The sequence below is a fragment of the Megalops cyprinoides genome, chromosome 12 (genome assembly GCF_013368585.1).
Source record: "Megalops cyprinoides isolate fMegCyp1 chromosome 12, fMegCyp1.pri, whole genome shotgun sequence".
NCBI lineage: Eukaryota > Metazoa > Chordata > Actinopteri > Elopiformes > Megalopidae > Megalops > Megalops cyprinoides.
The window spans coordinates 36003739-36018558 of NC_050594.1; the positions used below are offsets into that span (position 1 = coordinate 36003739).

General features: G+C 45.5%; 1 protein-coding gene across 1 annotated transcript in view; it reads left to right on the forward strand.

Annotated features, from left to right (window-relative positions):
* Nucleotides 1-14820, forward strand: part of kiaa0586 (KIAA0586 ortholog) — a 192103-nt gene that overhangs the window by 3086 nt on the left and 174197 nt on the right. Inside the window, exons 5-7 of the mRNA XM_036542008.1 lie at nucleotides 167-376; nucleotides 1598-1760; nucleotides 2516-2668. Coding sequence (XP_036397901.1) covers nucleotides 167-376; nucleotides 1598-1760; nucleotides 2516-2668 — 526 coding nt within the window. The remainder of the gene's footprint in view (nucleotides 1-166; nucleotides 377-1597; nucleotides 1761-2515; nucleotides 2669-14820) is intronic.

Genomic DNA, 14820 nt, shown 5'->3' on the forward strand with positions numbered 1-14820 from the left:
TGCTGGGCCAGTTTACAGCTTCACTCAAACTCTCATTATGCCCATGCGTTCATGTGCATTTCAAGCCTGTTTTCCATTTGCACCACGTACAGCTGTGATTGCCTAGAGGTTTTTATGTGTGGTGCAGTTGAGTTTTGAGTTGAGGTTTGGGTTCTGATATCTTTAGGTGCAGAGCGACCCGGATGCAAGACTCTCCTGTGTGTTAGAGGAGCTGCGGCAGCTCCAGGGGGGTGCCTTGCAGCCCGACTGGGTGCAGGAGGAGCGGAGCAGCGTGTCTGCGGAGCGGGTGGCTCGGCTAGAGGAGCAGCTACACACCGTGACCCAGCAGAGACTGCAGCACCTGGAGAGGATCCAGGAGCAACAGCTGGAGCTGCAGGTGTGCCCCCACACAGATGCAGTGCTTTCTGTAGAGCTGCAGGTACAGCGTTTTGGGTAGATCTGCAGATAAGGACCCCATGCAAGTACAGTGATTCCTATAGTGCAGGTATAGCCTTTCCTGTAGAGCTACAACGACAGCCTTTCCTGTAGAGCTACATGTATGGGCAGCAGGCTCCACGCAGGCCCCACACAGCGTTTTTCCCAAAGTGTTGTCATTCATCAGTTTTATTCATGTAGTATATTGTCGTGAGTAGGTTTAATCCTCATTCTTTATCCATGTGAGGTTACAAGTGCAGATGAGAGCATGGAGATGTAGCCATTGACTGTTGCACACATTCGTAAGCACTGTCAACTGGTGCACACCACATCCACACAGCAGTGTGTCTGGTGCAGATGAGAAGACGTCTGTAGGACATGCCTTTCCTGCTTCTGCTCCCTCCTTTGCATCTCCATGCCGCTGCTTATCAACTCCGTGTTGCAGTTTCTATCAAAGTCAGTACCAGTTACTTCGTGTTGGAGGACTGTACTGCCAAGAGTAGGCTCGCCCTCTTTTCCCATAATTCGGCCTCGTATGTCTCACTGCCTTCACGAACGATTGTCATGCATGCAGCTATGTCATTATCTGCTGCCTGAGCGTTGCTGACGAGCCAGTGTGCCTGTGGTGCTGGATACTGCTCAGCTGCTTATTAAAGTCTGTTGTCTTCCTTTAATAGAGTGTCTGTGTCCAGTAGAAGTTTGGCATCATCTCTCAGATGATAAAATAATTTCAGCTTGCATTTTAAAAGGCTTGTGTTTAATGGTGAGCGAGCAGTAGGGAGGAAGTGACCAGGCTAAAAGCAGTCTGTCCGTGGCTGTATGTGCGGTCTGTTTTAAATGGTGCTGTGGTACTGGGGTCTAGTGCATCACAGGGAGTTTTTCTGCATCTAGTGCATTAGTTCTGGAAAGCCCTCTCTGTTGGCTACCTTCAGTCACTGCTCCTGCTTATGAGTTAACTTCAGATTAGCCTTGATATCTTCCCTACCTAGCTTTTGAAGTGTGTCTGACTGTAAACCAAGCTGCACTTAAGCCTGGTAGAGGCAGGCTCAGGATCGGAATTGGATGTTGTTGCATCTCCACCCCACTGACTCCCCAATGAGCTTTTCGGTGCTGCTGGCTATGTGTTGCTATGACAATACCGTGCTAACACACTGTGACATACTCTGTGTGTGTGTCTCCTCAGAACTGTCTCTTGGGCTCCGCTCTTGATGCAGTAATTGCACGCGCCCCTGGAGCCACTGGCTACGACCCCATGCTGCCCTGCCCATCGCAGGTACCCACTCTGCGTCGGCACAGTGAGGGGCACCTCAGAACTCAGATCCCCTGCACCTCCAACACAGCAGCAGGTAGGGCCTGTGAAGCCGTGGGGTTGGAGCTGTGCTCACAGAGGCCCTGTGCCTGTCACTGAGTGTGTTAGTCCTGTTAAATCTGTGCCCCAGTCATCACTCTTCTACTCCTGGGCTACATGTACAATCCCTCATTCAGCAGGCTCAACAATCACAGTTACAAACAACACTCTCCAATGATAGTTGTGTTTTATACGTGAGCACACACACATACAAACATACATGCATTTTATTAATGACGTATACACCCTGGTCAAGGAAACAAAAAAAACCCAGGCAATCACACAGGAGTTATGACAGAAGTTTGATATCATTACAGACGATCTCATCAAATGGAACACATATATGTAACCCGTCTGGTTATTTTAAAGCAGGTGTATCACACACACAGTTAATATCTGTAAAAAAAACAAAAAAAAAAACAAACTGACTCATCAGTCACAGTTGAAGCACCCCACACTGGGACAGAGCGGATGAATATTAGCCCTGTAAAAAGACTGCTTTGGACTTGATGAGATGCTTCTAATCTCTGGACCACTCTAAGATTCAAGTTCTATTCGTTCTAAGATTCTAAGTTCATTGACAAAAGATTGGTCATTTATTTGAGCAGCACCAATGGCTGTTCATAGGTCAGCCCACAGCTCTGCTTGAGCTTGAGTTTGGTGTGGGGCTGATTGGTAGGCAGAGCTGGGGCTTTTGCACATTTGTGATGGCCAGCACAATGCAGGTGACAGCTAAAGGCCTTTCTCCTGTAGCCTGTCAGAACCAGCAAGCACACAGGAAGAGCCCCATGGAGACCCCTGCACCCCGCAGGTTTATCCCCATGCCCATGTCCCAGGAAGCCAGGTCCAAAAGCATCAAGAAACCCCCTCCCCCAGGGCCACAAGGGACATCCCGCCTGAAACAAGGTCAGTCCCAGCTCGGGGTTGACCGATTATCTGGTCATTAGATAATCGGGGCCGATATTTGCAAATTTTTGATTATCGGTTATCTGTATATTTTTATCTAAATTCCCGATAAAAAACTTTTAACAGCAATCCCAAAGCATCTCCTTGTCAGAAAAACTGCTATTGGTATGGTTAACATTCCACAAAATTCCCCTCACTGGCCGAGACAGACAATGCTATCTGACCTTGAAAATCAAACGTTTTCTCAGGCCTGCTGCTGAAAACAAGGATGGAAGGTAAGTATCCAGTAAAAGGGTCGTTGTGCTAAAACCATGCCGTTAACCAAATTGCACCAGGCTAATTGGACCTTTTTGAAGCAGTATCAGTAGTCTACGCTTAAGCTAAAAACAAGCACATTTAAAAACACTGCACATTTAACAAATGTATAACTCAGTGTCGTGTCATCTGTCATGCAAAACTTTATTGATTCACACAAGTGAAGTCAAGGGGGCAGCAGAGCAAAAGAGCCATGAAAAGAGCGATTCGTCTTCTGATTTCTGATTGGTTCACCCCCTGCCCCCGGCTCCCTTCTCTGCTCTCTTACTTCCGGAGCTACAAGCACAGACTGGTTTTGCAACACTGCTCAGTGCAAGAAGTGTTGCAAAAGTCAAGGCGTGCAGATTTGAAGTTGTAGGGACCGATTTGATAGGTTGTAATCAGCGAGTTGTGGTTGTAATCAGCGAGCTGTGGTTGTAATCAGCGAGTTGTGGTTGTAATCAGCGAGTTGTGGTTGTACTGGAAAATGGACTCAAGTAAAAAAAAATAAGTAATTATGAGTAAACGGATTACAAGTTTGCAGCTGCCATTGTATTTATGTAAATATCAATCTACACATTTTTGAATTTGAACATACAAGTTTACATTTTTTCTGCAATTTTTGTTCTACAAGTTCTCAAATCGTATTCTACAAGGTCTCAAAATCAAGTCTACAAGCTCTCGCATTTTGCAACATATTTGCCTTCATACAAAAATTGGCCTAATTAGTTGGATCATGATCACGGCCTGGTTCTTCGTACACAGTGAGGCCTGCCGTGCTGTCGGTGATTGATTTCGCTCTCCTCAGCTCTGCTCTTGTGACGCACTATCCACCACTTCCTCCCTGCTCTCCTGCGACAACCAGCAGGTGTCACCTCCCGCATTCCCAACCCATCCCTCACCCGTCTCCATGGTGATTGATACCATGGCAACCGATGGTGCTTGTTGAAGGCTTTCAAGGACAATCCATGTTTGCATCGCTGTTGCTCGCTGCCTGGTCCTCAGCACCATAACAGTGGGGAAACTGTTCCTGCTTGCTGTATGTGGTCTGTGTGGAAAAGACTCCTGCGTTCTCCTCCTTTTAAAGCCTTGGGTGCCATGACTGCAGGTACAGCGTTTTCTGTAGAGATGCAGCAATAGCGTTTCCTGTCTTCAATTCCAGCATTCTGCACAGTATGTGTAGGAAATGAAGCAACAGCAAGGGTTTACACTGGGTGATTCAGAGGGGTACTACTTCATCTCACACATCCCAGTAGTATTCCCCATTCTAAAATGATAAACATCAAAAAATAAAAGATAAAAAAGGTATGTGACTCCCATTTTCCAAATTTTTTCTTATTTCAGAGCTTGGTTGAAGTTCTGAAGAAAAAAAATTACGTAGTCGAAGAATGTTTCTTGTTGGTTTTGTGGCCAGTGTGACCACTGACACCAGGTAGCACCACAGTCTGTTTTGGCGTCACTCCTCTGTTTTAGTCACAGGTCAACAGTCACTGTTTCAAACTCAAATTGAAGAAAAATATAAAACAATAAATTGTTGGGATTGATTAAAATATTTGCAATGAACCAGTTAACAAAACATGTAAAATGATTTTTTTATAAGAATGTATACCATAGCGAATGGGGTTTTAATACATGACAACAGGAGGACATCAGAGGGGGTGGTCTTTCTTAGGATTTAATCATTCTTCATTCCTGAGCGGAAAACGTTTTATGGAATAAAGCAATACTTTTTTTTTTTTTTTTACCTCTGAGACTGATTTAAGCGATTTGTAGACTGCTGACCAACCTTCCATGTTATGTATTTCAGAATGAACTATTAAAATCAAGACAGTGTCAGGATATGCTTATACAATAATAATTTGTCTTCAGATGTGGCTGGGCAGTCTGCATAGGACAAACATACACACACTTTTAAGCATAATTCATACATACAAGAGTGTACACATTGTCATTTTTGGTGGGTAAAATGCAGTGAGGCTTTGAAACACTGATTTGGATTCTGATGTAGATACCAATGTGTACCACTTGGTGGGAGTAGCAATCTCTCACAGCAGAGTTGCTCAGATCCAGTCTGGGGAAGGAGAGCTTGAGCGATGCAGAGATTGGCAGTTAAGAAAACAATAGGAAATGATGTGAGCATCTAGGTGTACTTACACTCTGGCTAATGGCTGGGCCTGAGCAGAAAGTTGTTTTCATCACCTCATGATAACTAGAAAACACACAAATCAACAAGTACATGAAAAAACTGTTCTTTCCCAGAATGTGTCCCAAGAATGAGTGACCAAATCCAAGGAGATGTTCTTCTGGCTTCTTTATAAAGGGCACTTGCTACAGCTCCATGCCTCATTGCAGAAAGACACTCCCCTAATTGCTGAAAGGTTTAGAAACCTTATTATCGTTGTGTTTTGTTCCATTGACTTGCCAGTATGCTGTCTGGGCAGGTAGTGTTGGTCATGGTGCTTTTGATCTATTTTTATTTGAAATTCTGTCTTGTGAGACAGCCCAGATACTGCTTTGATGCTGCCTCTCACCCTGCTGGCACAAGGTGTCCTCTCAACATTGCTTTAGAGTTAAACCATAACCCGCTGAGAACGTTATGCGGCGGCCAGCGCCTTTTCCTCTTAGACACAATCTAAATGAGATCTGTGAGCAGAGGAGCCAAAATGTGCATCCGTGTCTGACCGTCTAAACCCTTCTGTATGAGCTGGAGATCGGCAGATAGGAACCCATGGGTGAAGGGCTACTCTGATACCTACCATTACTGTTAAAGCACCATAACCAGTCTTTCATATCTCACCACTGCTGTCCTGCCCTCAACAAAGTGTACAAACTATTTGTACAAATGCATAAAAAAGGCTCACCTGAAGAGGGGGAAATTTTGCTGCAGTCCACTGGGAAGTCGGTTAACATGTGTACAGGGACAAAGGGTCATCTGGAGGCAAAAAATAACTAAAAAAATGAAACTGATAATTGTGTAAAAAGGCTGAAATGCTGGCAGCTAGCTTGGAGTCTGGCCCAGATCAGCTCTGCCCTCCATGTGTTAGACTTTTGAAGTCATGGAGCATGCTGGGATTTTACAGAACAACAACGAGCTAGATGCACTTGCTGCGAAGAATGCACATTTGATGCAAAGTCTACAAGCTAATTCTCAGGTACTCAGCTCTGACCATGCATACAGTGAAGGTATAGTGATATCTGTCATGTAGAAGGACTGTGACGGCAATGGACTCACAGTGAGAGTTTACTTCCTTTAGACTCCCCATGTAACTGCAGTATAAATGTAATAACAAATGTAAGGATTCTGTCATCTGTGCTTATCAGGGCTCCCAAGAATTTAGGTTTCATCAGTGGAATACTGCCTGCACACTGCCTGTTGAATGCTGTTGTGCATGAGTGATCAGGGGCTGTCTGAGAGTGGAGCTGTAGCATATGAATGGGTAGCTGTAGTGTGAGTGAATGGCTATACGGTGAGTTAGTGAGTGAGTGAGTGGCTGTGGCTTGACTGAGTGGGTGACTAGTGTTGGTAAGTGAGAGAATGGCTGTAGAGTGAGTGGAAGTGGGGCTGTAGTAAGTGAGTTTATAGCTTTTTTTGTGATCATGTAGTGGTAGTGTGAGCACACAACAGCTTTTTGCAATTGATCCGTGTAGTTAAAAGCTCAGGCAGCTTTTTTCAGCAGTTCCTTTTATTGTATATTGATGTATTCAACCCAAAACCTACAAATACCACAGAAAATTAAAGTGAAGTAAGCAACAACTGGAGGATAGACCCTACTCCACTGACTCATCTGAGTGGCTTATAGGCGCTTAATGGAGAGACAAGGAGTCAAACCAACAGATTCACCCTGACTCTGTTGCAATGGAGCCAGTTTATTCTTCCGGTTACTGCAGGGATCAAACCCTGGCCATATGGCTCAGCCTGCACTCAGATGAGCGCTTTGCCTACTGAGCCACTTGGGGAGGGTTGGTTATGTTTTATTTCAGACATAACAGTGTGTTGAAATGCTGCACTAAGCAATGTGTAATAACAAAAGTACATATTTACAAGCACAGAACAATACTTGAGGGGAAATCCTGCCAAGTAAAGGTCAAACAGTGTGCATGGGCCATATTTTTGCAGTTGCTATTAGAAAATCAGAAGATGAAACTTACTTGGCACAAGCTATCTTCAGGCCCTAGCAGCAGTGGCTGCTGGGTGGGAGTGCAGTTGGCCTCATTCCCCTTCTCTTAGCTGTAATTACAGTACCATCTCTCCACTCAGTGGAAAGGTCAGTGCTGGCCATCTCCTACACACCATCTGAAGGCTGGAACAGTTTTCCTCTCCCTGTCTAATCTACCGCAGTGGAGCCACTCCAGCCAATCTGCAGCTCTCTCCTGGAATCACTGTCCTGGAATCATCATGATCGTGTGTGTGTATGTGTGTGTGTATGTGTGTGCATGATTGGTGAGCTAATCGTGACACAGAATGTGGCCTTGATTATGGCACAAAATGTGTGGGTGCGTTTGGGTGATGCACTTGCATGTTTGTGTGTGTGCGCATGTCTGTATTCCATCCCTCTGGAATGCTCATGGTCAGCTGTCCTCTGCTGTCTTGCTGGTGTTTCTGAGGGAGTCCCAAGAATAAATCCTAATATGAATTGACCTGTGACCCTTTTTAAGGTGCCTCTGAACCCTGTGGCCATCACCTCATCTGCACAAAGGGGATGGGAGATACAGCGTGATGTCATGTAGAAAGGATCTTGCACTCTTGGTTTTTCCTTTTCTAAAGGAAAAACCAACAAACAACTTTTCTGATATGATCATCCCTCTAGTGCTCTTGGGAACAGAAAGAGAGAAAAAGCCATCATGATGCAATGTCCCGTTGAAATGTCCCATCCCTGGGTGCTCAGTTATTACTGTAATAGTCACCTCTGACCAGCGAGTGCTAACTAGCCACCAGTATATAACCTTCTGAACAGGATACAAAAGGCACACAGATATTCGTATGTAGAGCAGTCCTGTGTAGCCTTTGTTTGCTGGTATGTGCAGTGCATTCAGCAAATTTAGCTAACAATGATTTAAAGGGATGGAAAGTATAGGCGTAATATGAAACACAATATAAAGTTCATTACATTTTGTTCTGGTGCAAACATTTGTTGTTGTTGCCCAAGGAACCCTTATAGTGTTTCGGAAGCAGGTTGTTGCTCCTTTGTGGATGTGTTCATCTAAAGGTCTGTTTTGGACTCTTGTGCTTCTCAGCACAGGATGCAGTTACCTGGAAAAACAAGCACCTTTGCAGACCTGTGCCTCCTGGGCTTTTAGCATTGATCTGGACTGCCTGCGCTCAAATAAGCTATTTAGAGACAAACAGTGCTGTGTGAATACTGGTGTTTGCTGGCCTTAAACAGGTGTTGTAGAATGTATGGAAACGTAACGGAACATTGGAAAAAGCCATGGGAGCCCCTGTCCCACTGCAGCAAAATGCCAAGATGACCCTCATTAGTAGTGGAGCTTACTAATGCTTTAAAGGAGATGTGGAGCACAATATCACCAACTTTCTACCAAAAAGATAAGTAGACAGTCTTCCACAGTGCAGCGAGGCAGTCTTTCAGGCCAAAAGTGGGAAGACATGCTACTCTTTTCCTGGAATAAATGCATGTTTCATTCATAACTTCTCTTGTCCCATGACTTTTGGCATAATGGTGTATTTGTCAGGTTTGTGGGGCATTGTATGGCATTGTTATTTTTATCCAGTATTTGACTGTGTAACAGGTATGCTGTAATTCTGCTTTTTGGTCAATCTCTAAAGACATGCAGTTAAGTTGTCCTGCGTGCTGTGTAGAGCTGGCAAATGACTGTAGTGAGCAGCTTTGCATTGTGGGTGAAGGTGTGTTATGAGTGGGGGTGCAGACATTTACATTTACATTCATGCGTTTTGTAGATGCTTTTATCCAAAACGACTTATAAGTGAGGCAGAGTACAACAGAAGCCATTAGAGCTGGGTTTTTTTCAGCAAAGGTGAAGACATAAGAAATTGCTTTCAGTGGTAGTGTTTCAGATGACCAGGTGAGCACGGAAGAGTTGTGTCTTCAGATGTTTCTTGAAGACAGAGTGGGACTCGGCAGAAAGGATGAAGTGTGGAAGTTCATTCTACCATCAGGGAACAATCGCAGAGAAAGTTCTGGATAGTGATTTTGTGCTGTGATCTAATGGTCAGGAGGGAACATAGGGTTGTATTAGTGTGTTCAGGTAGGTAGGTGCAGAGGTTAACAGTAGCAGAATTAGTGCTTCTGCTCATTGCTAGAGGCAGCCTGGATTGCAGCCAGGGTGAAGTAGTAATGATTCTGAGTGCTTGGTGGGCTTCCTCTGCTTCCCAGTGAAAGGCTGGCTAGTGTGCATTATTGATGACCTGTGCACTGAGCCTTGCGTTTTAACCAGAGGGAAAGTGTGTCCCACAATCACTTTAATTGCCTCATTTTGATTTGCTGGTGGCGTCACACAGAGGTTGTCATGGCAACTGTTCAGTTTCTGCAGCTGGAAGCAGACCACCCCCACCCTTCCCTTTTGCTGTGTCTGTCCTTCCCTCAATTCTCCCACTTGCTCTCCCTCTTTCCCTGACTGCTAGACTGATTGAATTCTCTTTGGGAATGGACTATTTTTAGACCCCATTTCTTTGTTTCTCTCAAAGAACATCAGTTCCATGCTAACTATACACTCTCAAATGAAATATCAGGCACTGAGAGGGGGTTTCTCATATTTCTGAACATTTGAAACTGTTACTGACTGTTTATTGTCAGGTTAGCTTCTTATAGGAATGTGTAATGGATTAAAAGGCAGCTCATTAAATGCAAATTGTAATTTAAGTTCCAAACTCTAAAGTGAAGTCTTAATAAATCATTTTCTTTGAATTGAAGAGTTCAGATTCAGATTTTCCTTTATTGTCACTTTATCAGGCACTTGCGTACAACCGTAGGGCTGGGCGGTATGGCCTAAAATTTATATCATAGTATAATTTGAAGCACGGATGGTAACGGTATATATATCGTGGTATGTTCGTTTTTCTTGTACTAGTGGAAAGAAGTGTCTGTCTGGTCCTATGGAGGGGTTAATGGTTCAGTGAGGGGGGGGGGGGGGGGGGGGGCAAGAGTGTTCATGATCCTCACAGCCTGTGGTATAAAACTGTTTAGTGGCCTGGTGGTCCTGGTACGGATACTTCTGTACCTCTTCCCTGATGACAGGAGGGAAAACAAGCTGTGGGAGGGGTGGTCTGGGTCCATGATGATGCTGGAGGCAGTGCTGCTTGAAGATCTCCTGCAGGGATGGGAGAGGAGCACCAATGATCTGCTGTTCAGCTCATACCACAGCAACTGGTGGAAAAACTGAGGTGGATACTGGCACCTGTAACTGTCACTATCCTGTTCAGCTGTTTCTGTTCGGAAGTTCTGCAGTTTCCAAACCAGGCAGTGATACAGTAGGTCAGAACACTTTCAACGGTGCCCCTGTAGAAGGTGGTGAGGGCCGGAATGGGTAGGCTGGCCTGCTTGAGCCTCCGGAGGGGATGGAGCTGTTGTTGGGCCTTCTTGATGATGGCCATGGTGTTAGTGGTCAAGGACAGATCATCATCCGGGTGCACTCCCAGGAACTTGATGCTACTGACCCTCTCCACGGCCGCACCATCTATGGTTAGCAGGGGGTGGTGCACTGTGTGGGCCTTCCTGAAGTTGATGACCATTTCCTTGGTTTTGTCAACATTCAGGGAGAGATTGTGTCTGTTGCACCACATTGTCAGCTGCTCCACCTCCATCCTGTATGCTGACTCATCACCTTTGCTGATGAGACCCACAACTGTAGTATCATCAGCAAATTTGATAATGTGGTTGTTGCTGAATCGGGCAGTACAGTTGTGGGTCAGCAGAGTGAACAGCAGGAGGCTCAGGACGCAGCCCTGAGGTGAGCCTGTGCTCACTGAGATGGTGCATGATGTGTGGCTGCCAATTCTGACTGACTGCTGCCTTTGTGTCAGGAAGTCCAAGATCCAGTTACAGGTGCCAGTATCCACCTCAGCTTTTCCACCAGTTGCTGTGGTATGATGGTGTTGAAGGCTGACCTGAAGTCGATGAGGAGGAGTCTGGTGTAGGCATCCCGGTTTTCCAGATGGGACAGGGTGAGGTGGAGGGTGGATATTGCGTTGTCTGTGGACTGGTTGGTTCTATAAGTGAACTGTAGGGGGTCCAGATTTGTGGGTAGGCGGGCCTTAATGTGTTGTAAGACCAGTCGCTCAAAACACTTCATCGCTGTCGGAGTGAGAGCGGGATGGAAGTCATTCATGCAGACTGGGTTGGGTTTCTTGGGCACAGGTATGACGGTTGCCCTCTTGAGGCAGGTGGGCACTACTGCTTGGCTGAGGGAGATGTTGAAGATGTCTGTGAAGACATCCCTCAGCTATTCTGCACAGTCCTTGAGAACGCATCTAGGTATGTTATCTGGACCAGCAACCTTTTGGGGATTAACATTAGAGAAGGCTCTCTTCACCCTGGCTGGAGACAGTTATAATACCTGTTCGCTGGGTTCTGGTGTCAGTTTCTGCGCTGTGGTGTTATTACAGGCCTCAAAAAGTGTGTAAAAATTATTGAGTCTGTCAGGAAGGGAGGGGTCACTGTGGCATGTTTGAGGGGCGGACTTGTAGTCTGTTATGGTCCAGAAACCTTGCCACAAGCGGCATATGTCCTTATTGTCTGTAATGTGACTGTTGAGGTTCTGCCCATACTTCCTCTTTGCCTCTCTGATACCCTGGGACAGATTATTTTTGGCCAGGCTGTACGCTGCAGTGTCTCAGGATCTGAAAGCAACATTTCGGATCTTCAGCAGCAAGTGGACTTCCCCAGCCAGCCAGCGTTTCTGGTTGGTACGCATCTTGATGGTTTTCTCAGCAGTCACATCCTCGATACACTTGTTAATGTAACCAATGACATACTCTGTGTATTCCTCCAAGTCAACGCTCTTGTCATGTGTGGCAGCCTCTTTGAACACGTCCCACTGTGTGGTTTCAAAACAGTCCTGCAGTGTGGGGATGGCACTCTGTGGCCACACTCTGACTTCCCTAATAACCGGTTTTGCCTGTTTCACCCGTGATTTGTAAGCAGGCATTAACATAACAGTTAGGTGGTCAGAATTGCCCATGTGGGGGAGGGGTGTTGCCTTGTAGGAGTTCTTTATGTTAGTGTAAATTAAATCCAGTGCGTTATTTTCCCTTGTTGCAAAATTCACGTGTTGATAGAACATCGGTAAAACAGATTTGAGACTTACCTGGTTAAAATGTCCAGCAATGATGAAGAATGCGCCGGGGTGGGCCATCTGTTGCTCGCTGATTGCATTGTAGAGTTCACGTCGGCGCTCGGGGGTACATAGACTGCCATTATAACAATCGCTGTCAATTCCCGTGGCAAGTAGAAGGGTCGGCATTTCACAGTCATGAACTCAACATGTGGTGAAAGTTGTGTGTTTAGTGCCGCTGCTGGCTGCCTGTTTTTTTTACATGCATCTGAATAATTCCTCTGACTATTATAATATGAAGTGAAATCCCACTGAATGAAGTGCAGACGGCAGTTCAAATGGAAAATGCGTCCCCAAATCAGAATAAGGCCACTGTGCAGTACACATGACACCACCCCTTCTTCCTGGACCCTTATCTCCACCCGCCATACCACTGGAGCTCCTCCCACTCTGCATGCCGTGCCATGGCAACTCCTTTCACCCTACACACCATGCCACAGAAGCTCCTTCCACTCCGCACACTGTGCCACAGAAGCTCCTTCCACTCCGCACACTGTGCCACAGAAGCCCCTTCCACTCTGCACTCTGTGCCACAGAAGCTCCTTCCACTCCGCACACCGTGCCACAGAAGCTCCTTCCACTCTGCACTCTGTGCCACAGAAGTTCCTCCAACTCTGCATGCTGTGCCACAGAAGCTCCTTCCACGCTGCTTGCCATGCCACCGGAGCTCTTCCCACTCCATGTGCCATGGGCACGGTGCTACCTCCATGCACCTGCAGCAGACACAGGGGAATGGAACATTGCCATGGAGATGGATACTCTGTTAGGGCTAGCTCTAATCTCATCCACACTGGAATGGCACTGGCAGTGTCTGAGTTGTGTTTTGGAACATTTTAGCCTCTACTTTACATAAGTTTTGAGAAGTGCAAAAGGGGTAGTTCTCATGGTACTGGTATTTTAATGGTAATCAGAGCTGGAGCTGTGCTTCCATACATATCCTCAGGACAAAGGCTTCTCCTTGGGCTGTGGCTTTTTATTTTGGCAAAGTTCACTAAAGTTCCACTACCCAGTGAAATCTTGCCCACCCCAAATTCCCATCTTGGTCTTTCTCTCTGGTTTCCTGACCGTAATTATTACATTGTGCACTGCACACACATGGAATCAGCCTGTAGACTGAAACTGCCTTTAAACATGGATTACATGTGCTCACTATGTGATCACATGCATGCACCCATGCATTCGATTGTGAGCACATGCTGATTGCTACATGTGGATTAAAAGTGTATTCTGATGCTCAGGTTTAACAGCTATGTGAAATCGATGAGATCTTTGTCTGGGTCCACATGTGTGGAGGAGCTGACACTGACTGTGAGATATAATATTTAGTATGGGTTGCTGTGATATAATTTGATATGGACTGACAGCAAGCCACAATGAACAACAGAGATTTATATCTGTTTTTATTTTTTATTGCTTAATTGTGCAATTCTGTCAGCTATGTTTATAATGGCATTACAGTCAGTAATGGCTGTGGGGTGGGATTGCGTAGATATAAGCTTTTGCCTTGGCTTTGTCTTTGCCTCCTTATTGCGCTGGAAAGCTGGCTCCTATACAGTACGTGCATGTGTTTCCCAGGAGAGCAGCAGCGATGATCCGTTGCTAGGCGACAAGGCCTCCTTTTGTTTTGACGTCTGGATAGAGGGAGCATTGGGGGAGGGGAAGACGGCCAGCCTCTCGCTCATCCCAACCCTGGAACAATTACCTGGGGGAGGAAAGCCAGCCACAGCAGCACACAGCACTACTCATGCCATCCACCACTCAATATGTAGAGCCCTGCCATACACCACTCTATATGTAGATCCCTACTACCACTCTGTATGTAGAGCCTAAACACCACTCTATATGTGGAGCCAGGCCAGGAGCCAGGGCCCCTGCCTATGTGGCTTTGCTTCATTGCTGAGAGCTCCGATGCTGAATTTACAGTACAAATATCAAATTAAATCAAACTGTGCGCAGCTCAGCATCCATTCCCAGAGCAGTAGAATGATTGGCTAGGCATGGCGGAGAGGGGTAACTGATTAAATTGCATGTAATATGAAGCTGAATGTATAATATGTCATTTTTGTCATACAAGATGAAGACAAATTAAGGAGTTATACAGAGTCATTCTGTTACAGGAAAACAGAGCAGTTAAAGATGAAACAATCATATAATGTCAATAGAAAAAAATATTTTGTAGTGACAGTGCAGTACATTACAGTTTCCTATTTGGCATTTCGCAGACGCTTTTAAACCAAAGCGACTTACAATTAGTGCATCAATCAGGTTTAGCTGACTTCCTCATAGGCCATAGATCACAGTAGGAATGCAAATTAATTATTTACAGTACCATGCTCCTGTATATCCTGCAACAATAAAACAGACATCTGCAAACAAAACCTGCAACATAGAGACGGGGTTAGTACAGAGCTGAATGAACCATATAAAACAGGATTTCACTGTGCATGCACAGTTTTTCTGAATTTTTATAATTCAAGCTGTGATCAGACCCTTATTGTCAGCTGCTGTCGATATTGACTTGCCATAGCATTGCAGCATTATACATCTGC